General features: G+C 39.1%; 1 protein-coding gene across 1 annotated transcript in view; it reads right to left on the bottom strand.

Annotated features, from left to right (window-relative positions):
* Window positions 1-19,547, bottom strand: part of EDAR (ectodysplasin A receptor) — a 93,667-nt gene that overhangs the window by 23,849 nt on the left and 50,271 nt on the right. The window contains exons 2-3 of the mRNA XM_087726924.1: window positions 7,234-7,302; window positions 3,958-4,080 (exon numbers count right to left, since the gene is read on the bottom strand). Coding sequence (XP_087583050.1) covers window positions 3,958-4,080; window positions 7,234-7,284 — 174 coding nt within the window. The 5' untranslated portion in view covers window positions 7,285-7,302. The remainder of the gene's footprint in view (window positions 1-3,957; window positions 4,081-7,233; window positions 7,303-19,547) is intronic.

Genomic DNA, 19,547 nt, shown 5'->3' with positions numbered 1-19,547 from the left:
AAAAGACATGGCCTCCAGGGCATAATAAGACCCATCTAGCAACAGTACTCACCAAATCACACCTGGGAAGATTACATCACCCAGTAAGGCTCAACCAAGCTTGGGACACAGACAACCTACAAAGTTACCCCTACATGGCCCCATGGAAGTCTGACAACCAATCAGAATACAAGTTCAAATTCAAAGTCCAACAGAGTGAATAAAACCCAGGCACTCTCAGTATCTCTGACCTTTTTTGCCCAGGATCTCAAATCATGTGATTTTATTCTTCTATAAACCTTCTTTCCAAGAAACTTCCATGAATCCAGTATCTTTTTCCCCACTTGGAACTGAACCCAGATGGACATTTCTTCCAACACCTTGTAGGATCTCTCTGTCCTCCTCCCCCAGATGTTTGTGGCTAGGTTCTTGTTTCTTGCAGACAGTAATATTTGCTGTTTTTCACTAAGTTTTTACGGCACACATTTAATCTCATGTTATTTATAAAGTTGACTAGCCTTTGCTTTTAAAAATATTCTCTAGTTCTTTGGTTTTTTGTCAGTATTGGCACAGGACTTCACAAATCACTCAGCACCACAGTTACCTAAGCTCAGGCAAGGGGCATTTATCATAGTCTTCAGTGTGAACATGAAGAGACCCTAGCATTGTGCATCTGGCCTGCTTATTTGCATACAACAACTGAAAGGCGGTGAAGTACAAAGGATGAAAGAGGATGAAATACCAGGGAAAATTCTCTGTTACTGCTGTTTGTCTGAAGGAGGAGTTTTAAGTATCTCTTATGTACCACTGGGTTTATGTAGGCCAGAGTTTCATTCTCTCTTAGTCAAAATATGGTGCCCATTAAAAAAAATTGCTGCCAGGGATAATTATATTTCTAAGGTAAAGTAATTATGGGAAATTGCACTGGAGAGAAACTGTTCCTGCTTTGCTGGACTTGCCAACCTTGTCTGAAATTCTATTTGGAACACAAGGGCTATTTTCTTACTTCATAGCAGTCCTGTGAAGGCTATTTTCCTGGCAGTGAGGAAATTTAGAATAATGATACCCTGCACCACAGGGAAAATGACATTGTTCACGGCCATTGTCGAACAAGACTTTTAAAAAAGTGTACTTTTGTTGGCCTATGGATATGATTCAGTACAGATTTCTATTTTTATTTGGACAAATAAGAACATCAGAAATTGCCTTTATAAAAGAAGGCCAAACTTATTTAGTCTGGTATTGTTTACTGCTCTGGCTAGGAGGAAGGATTTCTCATCCTCACGCACACATGCACACAGGCACGCACGCACACACACACACACTCACTCAAGGAAGAATATATGGTCTTTCTGCCTTTCTCCTTATGGAACATCTCTCTTTTCAACTTTTGCATGGAAAACACATTCACTACAGCTACACGAAGACAGAAGGAGCAATGCTTTTAAAAATATGTTTTATAGTATTTTGGACACATTTCTTAATAACATTGTTATCTTCTGAGACACATTTTTCAAATTGGCACCTTTAGAAGAAATGATCTCAAGAACATCACAATGATGTTGAAGGAAATAAATAATAAGTTACTCTTTTATAAAAGTGTTAAATATATCAATAAACTATAGAGTTCTTCCTGTTGATAATTAACCACCAAATGTGCTCAGTAAAACAGTGTGTGATGACTTGCTAAAACTAACTTCCTTTGAAAACAGAAACACACTCCCAAGGCAAGGCCACCATTTGGTGAGATAGGAACATCTGCTGCCTAGGGTGAAGCCACAAGGAAACAAAGATGACTGGGATTCTACAGAAAGGGTCATGCTGACCCTTTATAGTGTAAAATGACTTAAAGAATGACTTAGGAGAAGGGGAGGGCTTCTTCTTAGGCGTCGCGTGCAATGTTTAGGGACTATAAATTGCGTAGCTTGAAAACTGTTTTTTTCTCTCATATTAAATCCATTTGGGAGGCGGTGCTTGCAACCACATTTCATTTTTCTTCAATAAGCCTTTGATAAGAATTTTAAAAGTCATATCTTAAGAAATGCTTTACTGCGGGTTTGGAAAAAATATCAATATAAACTAAATGACAAGTTACCCATGTGGGCAATTCCTAGACATGCAATTGAAAATATGAATATAGCACAAAAACAGGATAGAACCACCTACAGACAACTTCTCATTTTGGAAAGGGGGGGGGGGGTACTACAACTAAAATCTTTAGAGGTATTGAAAGAGGAGAAGGTAGTTCAAACATGGTTCCAGTATGGCCAATTACAGGCCAGGTGGAAAATAGACCAAAAAACTGGTTTTATACAAGTTGAGGATAATTTGTTTAAACAAATAAGAGATCAAAGTTTAATGCATATAAAGAGGATATATAATGTACTAATACAGATGGATTCGGAAACAGAACTAGTTAAAGATTGTATGATAAAGTGGGCTCAAAATATTGAAGAACCAATAATGTTGGACACATGGGAAAGAATATGGGTAAGAAATGTGAAATTCACACAAGCACAAAACCTGAGAGAAAAATTTTACAAGATGTTTTATAGATGGCATTTAGATCCTAAAAAACTGGCTTCTATGTATCCGAATGTACAGCCTAAATGTTGGAGGTGTGGTTCTCTCGATGGTACATATTTTCATATATGGTGGACTTGTCAAAAGGTTAAGGCATTTTGGATAAAAATGTGGTGGATTATGCAAAATATTTTTAAAAGAAGGATAAAGTTTACTCCTCAGTTATTTTTACTAGGTATATGTACTGAATTTACAGCGGTAGAGACTAATTTGGTTCTGCACTTAATAACGGCAGCAAGACTGTTGGTGGCGCAATACTGGAAGAAGGAAGACTTGCCTACAACTCGAGAATGGACATTGAAAGTTACAAACCTAGCTGAGATGGCTAAAATATCGGCATATCTTAAAGACCATTCAAATGAGAGATATAAACGAGACTGGAAAAAATGGATTGACTATATACAAAACAAATACGGGACTAAGAAATTACAGATAGCCTATGGTTAAGATTAGGAATAATCTAAACTGCTTAAAGTTAGTGCAACAGGAAGAAGCTGAGTTTAATGCAGAGATGTTATTAACTTCTTTTTTTATTTCCTTTGTCTTAATATATTTTAGACTGTATTTGTTAAAAACCTATACCGTATACGGGCTCTGGGAAGTCGGGGGGGAAGGGAGGGGGGTGTTGGGGGGGGAGGGGGATATATAGTATGTGTTAGATTTTAAAGTAACGCGACTGCACTTGTATATTGTTGCTCTTTAATTTCACTGTAAAAATAGGACAAGCTGAATATATTAATAGATAGTAGAAATACACCGAAGGGAGGAGTAGAGGGATAGAAGAAAGAGGGGGAGAGAGGGTGGGAGAGAGGATGGGAGGGAGGGTGAGAAGGAAGGGAGTGTACTGGGAGAGAGGAGCGGCAGAGGGGGAGGGGAAGTAGGGTAGAGGGGAATGTTGGAGGGAAGATGGAAAGTTGGAGGGGGGGCGAAAGAAAGGGTGTATGGAGGGTCGAAGAGGTACATTGGGTTTCTATTTTGGGGGGTATTGTTGACAAGAGGAATGGCTGTGTTTATTGTTTAATGTTATATGGCCCCGGTTATGCACAGTATATATGTGACTGTACGAAATGAAAATGGAAAATAAAAACACATTTACAACAAGACCTACAAACTTCAACTCCCAGAATTCCCCAGCTTGCCATGCTGGTTGTGGAATTCTGAGAATTGAAGTCCACACATCTTAAATGTGGCCAAATTTGAGAGACAGTGAACTGAGGTATATAAGAGGCAGTATAGAAAAAGCTTAATCAGACTTAACACAATTGTCTTAATGCAACCTTAATAAAGCTCAGTTATAGCCTTAAAAAAAATCCTTTGAATTGTTAACCAGACTTTTTTCTGTATTGTGAGTATTAAACTATTTGGGTCTTATATCTCACAATGTGGAAAGCTCACCATATAAGGTTCTTCTCCTGGCTCACACTGTGGACATTCGTGGCACATTCCAGTTGTCTGATTGTAATACTCATTTTCACCACAATTAGAATATTCAGCATTACCATAATACACAAGAGATGCCTGTATCAAAAAATAAAGCTTGGTTACTTCTATTGCCAAGTTGTCATAGTTATTTAAAGGCAGACATGATGGATGGCTGAATCACTGGGCTTAAAACATACAACAACCCCTCCCCCCTTACTGGACATTGAAGAAACTATCTCCCATCAAAACTTGACATGGATCTTCTAATCTTTATGAGCTGAACCAGATGACCTTGAATTTCTTCCATGATTTCACATTTTCTTGGAATAGAAAAAGCTAAAAATGTATTTATGTCTACTGTTTATTTGACAGGCAGAAATATGAAGAATGTGGTAATGGGAGCAATAGCTAAATTTTAAAAATTGTCCACATCTTATTTTGTTAAAATATGGGACATTACAATTGAAGGCATGTGTGAAGGCATATATGAAGAACAATGGAAGTGAAAAGGGAGCAAATTAGATTATTGGTTGTAAGGTAACTTCAAAATTAGAATAAATTAAATATAAAAATGGAGCCCATTTTTCAAAAATAAGCACAGAATTTAGCTTTCTTCATAAAATTATATCCCTTTTAAATAGAATGTAAAGCCTTGGATATTAATCAGTGCCATATAAGTTTATATTTATTGATGCTAATTGTGGATTTGAAACAAGAAACTGCTGGTCTGTTTCAATACATTATGTCTAAAATATCTAATAAAGAAACATTGTATTTCAATTGTCTATACATGCAATATAAAGGGCAATATTGTTTGAAAAAGATGCCTAAGGTTATTTCCACATTAATGGCTTATAATATCTTATAAGTGTCATTCATTTATCATTGTGCCAAAATAATAATAATGCATACAAGATTTATATCACTTCAACAATGGCTGGGTAATGCTATGAAAATACGATACAGGTGCAAAAATGACCAACAACTTTTCTTCAGAATGGATATCTCCTTTAACAAAGGCTATTTTGTTAAGTTATCTGTTTGGCATAATAAAAAAGAGGTCATCACCATGGAATTTGGGGTGGTGTTTTTTTTACACTCATCAGTCCTTTTAGAGCGCAGTGGTTAGAGTGCAGTACTGCAGGCTACTTCTGCTGACTGCTGGCTGCCTGAAATTTAGCCATTCAAATCCCCTGAGGCTCAAGGTTGATTCAGCCTTCCATCCTGCCAAGGTGGGTAAAACAAAGACCCAGATTGTTGGGGGCAATATGCTGACTCTGTAAACTGCTTAGAGAAGGCTGTAAAGCACTGTAAAGCAATATATAAGTCTAAGTGCTATTGCTATTGCTAGTGAGACCCAAATTTGCTTTATTCTTATTGACTTATTAGTATTTTCAGCTTAATTACAGACAATCATCCATGAGAGTATGGTCAGATAGTATGACAGCCATTCTGTGTATAGACAAAGCCTCACTGCATTTTGAGAGAGCTTCCATTTCATGCTCCCAGCATTTCAAATCTGACAAGCCCCAAAAGCAAAATGAAGCAAAAATGCTTTTATTAACATAAAAGTACTGAATATTGTATGCCTTCTTAGTAATGCTTTCTAAAATTAGCTATCTGTAGCTATTGTTCTCAAGATCAAAGGAGTCCATTTCCACTTATTTTCAGAACTTTTCTGAAGCAAATATTACATTGAACATAAGATAGCTTGGACTATATTAGCAATTTCAGCATTTCAAAATTAAACGGATTATTTTCTTTTGAGAACTTATTTTTCATTGTTTTTCTTTTTTTATAAACTTTGCTGATCCCCAAAATAAGAGTGAAGAAGCTGAAGCCCTGAATGATAATTCCCAATCCTTTTTTCCTTCTGTTAGCTGAAGTTTATAAGCTGGTGATTTTAAGCTTATTCCAGATTCAGAGGATCATAGAATTACAGAATTGCTCTTGAAATTGCCCTGAGTTTATTCAAATCTTTTTTCTTGATGACAAAGGTTTGCATATGACTACATTCTCTAGCAGGGTGTAAGATTGATCTGCTATATTTATCTGCTATATGTTCTCTATTGCTTGAGGTTAAGACAAGAATACTTAAGCAACTTGTTTCTTTTACCAATTGGTGAAGTGATGGAGCTTTCTGATCATGTTGGAAATTTCCTGTAGATTTCCTCCTAAACTCCACAGATTTCATCCCTAATTAATCTGCCATTGCTATTACTTTCAGGCCCTTCGAAAGATATTTTGTTTGGTTGAGTAGTCAGTAACGTAAACCAATAACACTATTGCTTTTGCTTGTTTTCGTAGCTTACGTAGCCAGTAGTTTTCTACAGTAAACCAAGGTCATCTATCTGAATTTCTGAGCAAATATGCATATTTTTCACACACAACTCTTCTTTCATTTCCATTGCTTTATAAGCACTATTGTAATTGTGTGAATTGTGTCTATTGGTTGCTTTCCTGTAATGAGTTCAGGCTCCCCTTTGTTTATTTTCCATGCTGTGAACCTTGCTTTATCTAGATACTGAAGACAATGAACTTTATGAATCCATGTTCTTCTTCATTTTTAATTTGAGTAGATTAATAAGTCCCTTTATTGGACTTCATACTGTAAAAAAAAAATTTGGGTAGTCTTTTTGAGAGGCAGACCATCTTGTCACAGCTGTCTATCATCCGGTAAAACAAACACAGGAGTGGGTTGTTCCCAGTTTGGCCCGGATCAGGCGAACCAGTAGTGGTGGTAGCAGGAGGTTCTGCCCACCCCCCAGGAAGCTTCTGTGCATGCGCAGAAGCATCTCGCACACATGCGCACAAACAAACTGGTAGTGAAAAAATGGAAACCCACTACTGTACAAACCATGGTCCCAAAAACCAAATCTCTTCCATCCCTTTCCACTCCTACTTCACAGAGTGGAAGAATGAAAACTACAGGAGCTGCTAGAAATTTCTGCTCTCTTCCTTCTCCATCTCTATCCAACACAAACCCTGGATCTTGTAAAAATAATAAACATTACATGTACTTTGCCAATCAGATCAACTTAACCCCTTGAGATTCAACAATATTAATGACATTTATTGGTTTGATATTTTTTTTAAAGACATAAAAAGGTGTTTTTAAAATGAAATATTCTGAAGTAGCGACATGGAAATTTTTGGTTCTGATCAATAAAGCACTAATGAATGGTTCTTTACTGTCAATTTGCTACAGTTAATGGATGGACCTGCAGCTTATGCATTCAAAATACCTACTATGAGAAAAGGGAACATATGAGTCCATCTGCCTTCTCCCAGATACACCATATTATCTTGGTAATTTATCTGAAAAGAAAAGAAAGATTAACTGTTATTGCTGGGGGAAAAAGGTCACATTTAGAATGCTTTCTTATGCATATTACTTGGAAATCATTGTCATCGCACAATAAGAAGCTGCTATAAAAAGTTCTTGTTTTTATAGGAAAGAATGGTTAAGCAATTCATTAGTTAAAGCTAAGTTGTTCTGAACAAGAAGCTTAAGAGACAAAGGATGTTATTATTTCCAGAGAAGGACACTTTTAATTAAAAGCACAATAGACTGGGAAGTGTCTCTCCTTATTCCAAGAGGCAGAGTCCCAATTTAACTGTGGATGTGTCAGCCCTCCCAGGTAAACTAGACAGGAAACACAATTAGATGTGCTACTCCTACTTTATTGTAAGGCTACGTTAATAGGCTCTTGCAAGTCTGAAGATATAAACTTCCAGCCACCATTTTAAACTTCTTGATCCATAAAAGTGAGTCTTTCCTAAGTTATTTGTCTCACCATTAAGCTGCTGAAGGCTCTCCCTGTCTTATCTGATTGTTTTCCAGGTAGCATCTCTTTCCCTTTATCCCCAAGGTCATTCATACATTCCAACACAGAATGAGATAGCAGACCTGGTTTGTATTATTAAAATCTGAATGAAAGAGTTCTGCCCACCCAAATGTTGGATGTGGCATTAGCCACAATCCCATTAGAGAGGGGAGGGGGGGAGCTGTTATCATCCATGAAACTCTGCGGGCGTCAAGAGCACAGCATTGCAGATGCTTCCTGGTTTTTGAAGGATCAGATGGGTTTGCTTGTGGATTGTGTTTCTTGATTAAATCTTCCTGTTCCATTGTGTTATCCTTGGCAGGGAGGGATGTATATAATATTAATGCTGGGTGATAGTAAAGTTCCCCAATCTGATTGTGCTTGGAAGTTTTAACTGGTCTTCCTTGGTGAAAGATCTGAAATAGCCCAGGAATTCATGGCATCCATGGCAACATGGATTTAAACCAGTTTACTGAGGGAACATATGAGATCTGAATTTTGGTTTGGGACAGATGGAGGAGACTGAACTTCTCCCCTTGTTATGGACAGACCATGCTTGACTGAAGTGCCATGCTTTTCTGCAGAGGGGAGGATCTGTTAGAGAGGCCGGTTCCAAGCATCTAATGCAGTGTTTCTCAACCTTGGCGACTTTAAGTCCTGTGGACTTCAACTCCTAGAATTCCCCAGCCAGCTATGGTGGCTGGGGGATTCTGGGAGTTGAAGTCCACAGGACTTAAAGTCGCCAAGGTTGAGAAACACTGATCTAATGGATGTCTTGGATTTTCAGAGGGTCTTGGGGAGTTTTCTGGAGAGGTGATGGGCAGCTCAATCAAAGTATGAATTGCTAAATAAATAACATGACAGACAGACAGGCAGACTCTAGCATGAAAGTACTGCCAGAAGAACAAAAAGAACTCCCAGATTTAAAATACAAAAACATACCCTTTTTTTACCAAAAGCATGAGAGACAACTGATTGGATTCAGTAATTGGTTTTTCCCCCTCTCCAGTGAAATTGTTGGGAGAAAGGGAGTAAAAATCCTGCCCTTCAGCAGATGAGGGGAAAAAAAGAACAAGCTTTTGCTATAAAAGGTTTATGCTTCAGGGTTTTAACAAATTAAATATCTCTGATATTTGAGGTGTGGCTGTAACAGTGTGGTCTTTGCAGAAAGCATTAACTCTTTTTCTATACATCTATTTTGAACACATATCTTTTAAGTTATTTTCTGAATCTCAAGGCAGCATACAGTAGTTTCAGTTTACATTACAGTGTCCAGTTAAATAATGGTACTCTCTCTCACACATACAGATGTTACTTTTAAAATCAATACAGCTGATGTCATAAATATACTACTGAACTACTAAGTAGTAAACTCCCCGCATATGTTCCTTCTAGCAAGTAGACTAGCTCAGACAAGTTACTGTATAGATGGGGAGAGGAAGGCAAAGAATCTGATCTATCTATACATAATTTCTTTAGAACACAAATCAACCCGTCAGCCTTTAAAAAAAAGTCTTATTGACTCCGGAAATGAATGAAATACACATTATATTTTCACTTGAAACTGATGCAGTTAAAACTTCACAATTTTGATTAGATAATGCCTCTAAAAATTGCTTTATAAAGAGCAGACAAAAAAACTTAGATTGCCTAAATATAGGTATTAAGAATATCATTTCACAATCATATCTTTTCTTATTTCCTTATATTCTTATATTTTTGAGAGTAGAATCATGTGTTCATAACTATGGAAGGAAAAATCTTATATCTTATATAGCTTGCTCTGTGTTGAAGTTTGCTAACAACCATGCATTATTCTACTAAACACATTCCAATAAACCATTCCCAACAAGGGTACATTTACTTATTCTTTAGTTGTAGCCCAGGTGTGGAGGCTGGTACATAAACATTGTCATGAAGATTGATTCTACCCTATTATATAAAGTATACTATATATACTGTATCTTTATATAGTGTATGTATATCATGTACACTATATAAAGAAGAGGAGGTCAACTTATTGACCTCTTCTTCTTCATAGAAGCACCAGAAGGCAAGACAAGAAACAATGGATGGAAACTAATTGAGACCTGGGATTAAGGTGAAACTTCCTAACAGTGAGAAGAATTAACCAGTGGAACAAGTTGCCTTCAGAAGTTGTAAGTTTTTAAGAAAAGACTGGGCAGCGACCTGTCAGAAATTGTACAGGGTCTCCTGCTTGGTAAGAGGGTTGGACGAAAATACCTCCAAGGTCCCTTCCAGCTCTAGTCTGATTCTAGATTCTATCTCTGCAGACCATTGACCTCATTCATAAAAAATGTAGCTATCTGACTGAAAGCAAGCAAATTAACTTTTATTAACTTAAATGCCACTGATTTGTCTCAAAAAATAAATGAGACTTGATGAAGACTGTACCATAGTGTTATTATAACCAAGGATAAATTATTCTGAAGCAACCTTGCTTCTAGCAGAAAGATATAGCTAGAATTAACAATTCAGTTCCAGCACAATATCGCGAAGCCCTTCTCCGCGGAGACATAAGCGCGAAGGGCTAATCCGTGCCGTCCAAATCGCTGAAGCGAAATCGACCTTACCACGCTGACATAAGGGCAGAGGGCAAATCCGCGCCTTTCCAAGCTATGTATCAACAAAATGCGACGCTAGCGCGGCGTCATCACACAGACGCAATCGCGCTAACATGTTGCAGCTGTCAAAGCTGTCAACTGTCAAAGAATCGCGCGCACATTGCAACTAATCCTAAACCTAACCCTAAACCTAACCTTAAACCTAAACCTAAACCTAACCCTAAACCTAACCCTAAACCCAACCCTAAACCTAATCCTAAACCTAATCCTAAACCTAATCCTAATCCTAATCCTAAACCTAACCCTAAACCTAACCCTAAACCTAACCCTAAACCTAATCCTAACCCCTAAACCTAACCCTAAACCTAATCCCTAAACCTAACTTATTTAGTGACATAATAAACTTAATAATAAATAAATAAATAATAAATAATAATAAAACTAGTCCTAAACCCTAAACAAAACCCCTAAACCTAACTTATTTAGTGACATAATAAACTTAATAATAAATAATAAATAATAATAAAACTAGTCAACAAAACTGATTGATTTGATGCAACAAAATAAACTTTTATTTACATTTCACTGTTTCAAAACATTCAAAAGCTGCATTTTACATATAAAACAAACATTAAAAAAAACATTCAAAAACTGCATTTTACATTTAAAACAAACGTTAATTTTTACTGCGCTTAAAACAAACGTTAATTCAAAGCATTCACTTTTTCACGCTGCCTTCGTCACGCTGATATTGACGTGGTAATGTGGACGCGCTAATGACGACGCGTACTTGTCGACACGTATTTGTCGGCGCTCTTTTGACTGGCGCGGTTTTGTCGTGCCACGAACAATTCAGCTCTCATCCTTCCACTATCCTCCTATATTGTTAATAAGAAACAAGCAGGCACTCTTGTGTTCATCATGTTTGCCACTAATATGATCTAAGGCTAAGCAGTCAAGGTGAAAGTATATAATTTTCTTGAATACCTTCATCACATCTTTCTAGCCATGTTCACAGAATCTGATTAAATAAGTCAAAGAAAGACCCAGCAGCTGCCTTAAGGTAGTTTTGTGTTATCCTTGATTTTTTTTCTTGCTTAGTGTATTATGTAAACTTAGTGTCTTTTGAAACTTTAAGATTTATCAGTGACTTTTCAATCAGCTTTTGGGTTCAGTTCAAAGTACTATTTCCTATAAATCCCCCCTTGGCATAGGGACTGGCTAACTCTCCCACTGTTTCTGCCCACCTAGTAAAATCTAACCAGTGTTTCTGTCCCATCCATTAAGCAATTTCATTTGACGGGCATACAAAGAGCCTCTTCTCTGTTGTGGGTCCATTGGAGTAGAATTTCCTTCACATCTGAGGTTAGGACTGATGGGACCTTGCAAGCCTTTAAATCAGTGGTTCTCAACCTTCCCAATGCCACAACCCTTTTATACAGTTCCTCATGTTGTGGTGACCCCCAACCATAAAATTGGTGTCTCAGTTCCTAAGACCATTGAAAATATGTGTTTTTCGATTGTCTTAGGCGACCCGTGTGAAAGGGTCGTTTGACCCCAAAGAGGTCCTGACCCACAGGTTGAGAACCACTGCTTTAAATAATTGTTGGAAATCCCCCCCTCCGGATTCTGGAATAATTTGGGGTGTGCCCATCTGTCAGTATCAGTTTTGATTAGGTTATCTCTCCCAATCCCAATATTTATTTTAGTGTTATTTTGTTTTGTTTTTATATAATGTATCAGCACAATGCAGTACACCACTCAGAGTCAGTGATGATTGGTTGCTTTCTAAACTGAAATTCTAAATACAAATACATAACAGAATAACAGAGTTGGAAGGGACATTGAAGTCTTCTGGTCCAAGCCCCTGCTCAAACAGGAGATCCTATACCATTTCAGACAAATGGCTGTCCAATTTCTTCTTTAAAATCTCCAGTAATGGAACATCCACAACTTCTGGAGGCAAGCCATTGCACTGTTTAATTATTCTCATTGTTAGGAAATTTCTCCTTAGTCCTAGGATGGTTCTCTCTTTGTTCAGTTTCCATCCATCCCCTGTCTTCAGGTACTTTGGAGAATAGGTTAATCCCCTCTTCCTTATGGCAGGTTCACAAATTCCAGGAAATAATCAAGGAGAGAAGGAACCTGGAATTAAGGAGAAACTTCCTAACTGTGAGAACAATTAACCAATGGGACAGCTTGCCTTCAGATGTTGTGGGTGCTGCAGTGGTGGGTTCCGTGTTCCGTTGCAACTGGTACAGTGCAACGGGGCTGGGCGTCCACCACATGAACTTGTGCAGCATGCGCGTGCATGTGTACTTATTGCCTGCAATGCTCCACCATGCTCCAGCTGCTCAACGGAGCATCACACAGGTTCTGTATGCTCTGTGTGCATGCATGGAAGCCCCAAACAGTGCAAATACAGGTAAGGAACATGGGCGGGCCAAGCGGGCCCTCTGGAGCACTGTACCAGAATGGAATCTGGTGCTCCCAGCAGGCACTGGTACACCTGTACTGGGACGTACTGGTCGTATCCCACCACTGGTGCTGCATCAGTGGAGGTTTTTAAGAAGACACCTGGATAGCCACTTGTGTGAAATGGTATAAGGCAGTGATGGCAAACCTTTTTTCCATTTGTGTGCCAAAAGTGGGAGGAGCGCAGGTGGGTAAGCCCCCACCCCACATGTGCATGTGCGTGTGACCCTCCCCCGCTTTTGACACACAATGGACCCATTTTTTGCCCTCCGTAGGCTCCAGAGGCTGTCTGAAGCCTCTGGAAGACTCCAGAAGGTGAAAAACGGCCCTACAGGCAAACCATTTTTCGCCCTCCGGAGCCTTCATGAGGCTTCCCTGAAGTCTCTGGAGGGTGAAAAATAGCCCAACGGGCAAACTGGAAGCAGGGTGTTGGAATAGAAGATCTCCAAGGTCCCTTCCAGCTCTATTCTGAATTTTTAAAAATTGGAACATTGCTATCATGTCACCCCTAGTCCTTCTTTTCATTAGGTTAAACATACCAATTTCTGCAAATAAATTGATGTAGAGAATCTGCTTCAGTACAGGATCAGGCTAATTCTATTATCTCATTTCGTTCTGCAGGCTTATTATTATGGTCGCCTGGGAAGAAGGAAGAAAGAACTGCCCCCACATGAGCCATAATTTCAGATTTTCCCATTTCAGTGAAAAATATCTTAGAAACTGTAACAAAGTAAAATGTGCATTCTAACTATAGATAGTGCGTGAAAAGGGTCCTATATTTCAGCATTACTAGCTAATGAAAATCACACAAGATTCTGTTAATCTAACCTTACAATAAAGTTAGAGCAAATAATTCTGGGTGTACTTCTTGTCTGGACTACTTTGTAAGACCGACATCAATCTTATAAGTATCCCTCCCTCCCTTCACTTGTACTCTGCTGAAAACTAGGAAAGGTCCATTCTGAGGTATTTTTGCTACTCTTCCTCCTTTGTATGGAAATTTCCTTTGTTTGGGCTGTGGCTCTTCCTCCTCTCACCTAAGGTCATTCCCACATACCATTACATCTAGCCAGAGGTGGGTTGCTGCTGGTTTGGCCCCCATCGGCCGAACTGTTCGTAGCAGCGGCAGGAGGCTCTGCCCACCTGCCCAGACGGTTCTGTCCAAGGGCGGGGGAGTGCGGCCGAACTGGTGGTAAAAAATTGGCAACCCACCTCTGCATTTTGTTATGCTGTCTATTTTGGAAATCTAGGATTGCTGTACATTAGAAACATGTTGACATGATACTAATTTGAATTCCCTGCAAAACCCCTGTCTAGGATGCTGCTGAAACACACCACTTCTGATTCAGGAATGCCTTTTGTATGTAGATTGAAAGGGGAAAATAAGGAGGGAAATGCCTGTATCAAAACAATTGTGTCTAGTTTTGCAAATAGGTGGCCTTCAAAAATCTACTAGGGCGCTCTCTGACATTTGCAAAATTGAAGATACTTCCGTCACAACAAATGTGCTACTGGTGCAAAGGGGATGTGGGTCCCATTACTTGAATAAATTCTTATGCATTATTATTATTATTATTATTATTATTATTATTATTATTATTAGATTGTTCCATCTCTCTTCCTCCTGAACTGAAAACTGATGGCAGAACAAAATGTGGCTAGGGTTGAGGGCATCCAACAGAGGCATCAGACGCTTGTGGCTGTCATCTTGACTTTTTTATGCACGCATGGACCACTTTCATTCTTTCTATATGTAAAAGACTCAGCAGGTATCCTTGCAAATATGCCGTGTTCTTCAAAGTAAAGGCTGTGCTGTGCCCATCAGAGGGATTATAGGCGTGGTGGGATTCAAATAATTTAACAACCAATTCTGTGCCCTAAAGACCAGCTGGGTAGGCGGGGATCGGTGGTCAAGTGAGTGGGTGGGCATGGCCAACTCAATGTCACTCACATCGATTGGCACTTCGTCTTAGCTGTTACAATGTAATAAGGGTTAACCGGAGAGGCAGTTTCTGTAAACAGGGCAATAAAGATTAGGCTAGAAACAACACCAGAATGTTTCCTTCCTGCCTTCCTTACAGGATTAGGCCTGTAAAGTGGGGGAAAAGCAAAATGGGATTTCTTCCAACAATCGGTTCTCTGAACTGCTTAGAAAGTTAACAACCGGTTCTCCTGAATAGGTGCGAACCGGCTGAATCCCACCACTGATTATAGGGAATGATGACCCTTAAAATACTTTAGGTTGGTATTTCAATGTCATTCTGAATGCTTCACGCTTTTAATAAATTCATATCGCAACTACAGTTGCTATTGATTCATTCTAGCCATTTCTCTGTGAAGCTTTTCTGGCGTTCTTTGCCCCCCCGCCCCAAGTCGTTGTTCAATGCCATGCGCTGAACCCTGCACCACCTGGCAATCCAAACGGAGAGAGGGCAAAGATAGCAAGTGGGATTTGCTTTTTGTCATATTGCAAACTCAGCAGAAAAGCTAGGTGTGTGCAGTTAAGGGAAGGAGCTGCAGCCTTTGGAAGGACTATAGCATGTGATCCTGCTCCCGTGCCAACTCGCAGGCCCGAGCAGGATTCTCCAGGAATCTAAAGCCACACAAGCTGCAGGCAGAATTCATACATGCGGGGGAGCTTTGGAGGCAGTTCCCTGTGCTGAGCTTGATCACGTGCCCAGCTAATTGCAAAAATCACAAGCTGTTTGTCAAGGAGATTGTAAATCAGGGCTGGCAAATGCTGGAGAAGCAGACCAGGAGGGGGTGGGGGGTGGTGGAAAAAAATCAATCTGATTTAGTAAAGAAGAAATGTAGGGAGCAAGCACACCTGGACCCTTGCAGAGCATTAAATACTCTTTGACACAGCAGCCACATATCATCTGGGCTCTACAATGGCAACTTTATGGATATTATTCTTCAATATGAACTCAAAAGCTACTTAATTCATTCTTCCCAGATGACTAGAATCTCATTCTTGGGGGAGACGGGGGGGGGATGGGGACATTAAGCATAGGGACAGTGTTACAGAAGGCCACCTACCTTTCAACCTTTCTAGAAGAAAATTGTTCCACTAGCTTGTTTCTACGGGGAGTTGCAAATCAACAGAGACATTATAATACTACTTCTAGTCCAACCTTCCTCTTCCCCACTGATCTTGAAGGACATTTTCAGTTTCATGTAAGACAGACTTCTAAACATACACAAAACAATCCCCCAGGCCAATGTTCGTAGTCAAAGAAGATGTTAATTTGAAAGCAAAAACATCCCTGCTAAGTAGAGCTGATGTATTGGCACAAGGTTGTAGAGATTCTAAATTAGTTGCAAAGCTGCAGGGAGTAATGAAGTATTCGGGGTGGTGGGTTTTTTTCTTCTTCTTTTCTTCTTAATATTAATTTTGAGGGGGTTAATCTCTCCACAGCCCTGGAGGAACTCTGGAAAGATTTGATGTTCATCTGGAGAGTTGTCAAGATTTTTTTACAGCAATTTAATGACTGCCAACATGGGTGGTTGTTGCTTGGAGGTATTCCAGTGTGGCAATTTGGAGGTTGGGGTTTATAAACTAAGAGTGTATATTAATCAGATCTATGTAGAACTGGACAAAAAGTGGGAAACATAAAATATTGCTGAAATATCAGGTATACTTTTTAAAAATTCAACACAATTGAATGCATATTAAAATGGATTACATGCTGTGGTTAATCATAGTTAATCTACTGCAGATGAATTAATTTAGGGCAGTGTAAATGGCAAGAACTGGGCTTTTTAATGAGAATGCTGTGCTTAGTCTATAAAAACATGAGAGAGAAGACTCAAAAGTGCTGGAGGGGTGTCCGCTTATGCTGCTTTTGGCCATCCTTTAATTGAAAAGGAACATCGGGGCCACAGACCTGTCTGTAATAAAACTGGGAGAGAGATGAAACAGAATCCATATTTTTATCCTTGAACTTTGGTCTCTAAAAGGATTTTTCTTCATTATAGGTAATCCTCAACTTACGACCACAATTGAGCCCAGACTTTCTCGGTTGCTAAGTGAAACATTTGTTAAGTGAGTCCTGCCCCATTTTACGACCTTTCTTGCTACAGTTGTTAAGTGAATCATTGCAGTTGTTAAGTTAGTAACACAGTTGTTAAAGTCAATCTGGCTTCCCCATTGACTTGGCTTGTCAGAAAGTCACAAAAGTGATCAGATGACCCTACGAAACGGCAACCATCATAAATACGAACCAGTTGCCAAGTTTCCAAATTTTGATCACATGACCAAGGGAATGCTGCAATGGTTGTAAATGTGAAAAACAGTCATAAATCACTTTTTTCAGTGCTGTTGCAACTTTGAATGGTCACTAAATGAACTGTTAATTCAAGTACAGGTAGTCCTCAACTTACGAGGACTACCTGTACTTGGATTGATCTGGAGTCTTGGGCATGGGTCTCGAAACTTGGCAACTTTACAACTTGTGGACCTCAACTCCCAGAATTATTCAGCCAGCTATGCTATAATGGTTGGGGAATTCTGGGAACTGAAGTCCACAAGTCTCTTAAAGTTGCCAAGTTTGGAGACCTCTGATCTTGGAGATCCACTGAATGCAAATTTTAAGGCCATGGTCTTAAAGTACCTATTAATCTGAAAGGAAGCCCCACAGAATTTAAAGGGAGCTATTTCTGAATAGATAGATATAGTTTTGCTCTCTGGATTTTTAGTACTTAGATTTTGCATCCCCCACAAAAAACAATGTTCATGTATTAGATGGTTTGGTATGCTGGTTTGATATACAGCCAGATTATTTTTAAAAAATTACACTAGTTTTGCAAATATTTTTTCTTAGGACGAGTCCAAATGCCAGGGAAATAACTAGCACCCCTTCTGAAATGTTTTCCTTTGGAAACATTTTAGTAAATTAACCGGATCGCCTGAAATAGAATTAAAGGAGGCTGGATTTTATTTATACAATCATATATTTATATTATACCTTTTGGATTTTTTGTATGCTACCCAGAGTCTTCTTGGAGCTGGGTGGCCTTAACAAATGCAATAGTAAATAAAAATAAATAGATTATCTTGTACCGTTGAACCAATGGTTGCATATGCAATGATGATGTACATTGAAACAAAGAGAACAGAATCCAATGTATAATTTAGCTCTGGTTTTCTTTCTCAGTTCCTATGGTTATACTTTTAACTGTGAAATACATACTGTCCACTGAACCCAGCATGGCTTCCTTCTGAATAGATATTGTACAGAGCTGAAGGACAGGTGTCACTATCAAGGCAACAGGCAGATGAAAGAGGCTTGAGACTATGCAAGAAGAAAACATCTCAGAAAGGCCAAACCTAGTCCACCTGAAGATAAAGAAAGGAAGGAAGGAAGGAAGGAAGGAATGACTTCCAAGTCATTCAGACTTGAAAGTTTCTGTTGCTGTTACAATAAAAGTAGCGCTGACTTACATGGCATTGGATTCTTAGTCTACTTTGAAGGATATATAGCCCTACTTTAAAAAATGGGAATTTGGACCAGCAACTCTGTTGCTCAGCAACTCCATTGTAAAGTACAACCTCATGTAACTTTGCCAACTTAGGACAGTAGCTGCAGTAGACACAGCTGCCATTGTTAAGATGAATCCCACATGGTCACAGTATCTTGCAGCCACAATGATCACCATTTGCAACCTCTTACCAGGTTCATTTTGCTTCCTGGAAGCTGTTATTGATGGTGGCAAATGGCAGTCATGTCACTGGAAAGCAATATAATACAATAGCAGAGTTGGAAGGGACCTTGGAGGTCTTCTAGTCCAACCCTCTGCCTAGGCAGGAAACCCTAAACCGTTTCAGACAGATGGCTATCCAACATCTTCTTAAAGACTTCCAGTGTTGGGGCATTCACAACTTATGGAGGCAACTTCTGTTCCACTGATTAATTGTTCTAACTGTCAGGAAATTTCTCCTCAGTTCTAAGTTGCCTCTCTCCTTGATTAGTTTCCACCCATTGCTTCTTGTTCTACCCTCAGGTGCCTTGGAAAATAATTTGACTCCCTCTTCTGAAACCAAACTGCAACCATCCTGACCAACCATCTGAATCATGATCACTCTGGACACCCTGGGATCGCACCTAGAAGACAGGATCATAACTGTCCTTGTTCAGGATTCCTTTGTGGTTTAATTTTGGAGGTGCCCAAGTAGATGTGGTGGCAGTTGACTCAAACAACAAGAATAACTGAGAATGATCAGATAACAAGGGCCCCCTCTGTTCTGCTTACCTGCATCACGTTTGGTGAGTATCTCAACAATCTTATATTTGTCCTTCTCTGACGCACACTCTTGTTTTAATGTTTTAATGTTTTAAACTATGGTTGGATTATTTATGAGCCATTACATATCATTTTCTCCTGTAATTTGGTTCTGAATAGGGCTTCTGAATCTCGCTGGAGCAAACTGAGCTGCTATTTCAAACTCAGAAGCCCATGTTTATGCACCAGGACTACCAAGTGCAAGCTGTAAATGCTACTACTTTAAGGGGCGAAGTTGGGCAAACTCTTGTGTTTGCAGTCACCAGTTAAGGAAGTGTTGTCCTGGACATCTAGAGGATCCACACTTTTTGTCATCATGAGGAAAGCAGCCCCATGAAATTGCACCTCGAAGTCCATACCTTTTCTATGTTTAAAAACAAAACATTTAGGAGGA

Source organism: Thamnophis sirtalis, unplaced genomic scaffold, assembly GCF_051295495.1.
Source record: "Thamnophis sirtalis isolate CommonGarterSnake01/CBP01778 unplaced genomic scaffold, rThaSir2_p1.2 scaffold_12, whole genome shotgun sequence".
Taxonomy (NCBI): Eukaryota; Metazoa; Chordata; class Lepidosauria; order Squamata; family Natricidae; genus Thamnophis; species Thamnophis sirtalis.
The sequence above is the reverse complement of the archived record's forward strand: the minus strand, read 5'-3'. Positions and strand labels throughout refer to the sequence as shown.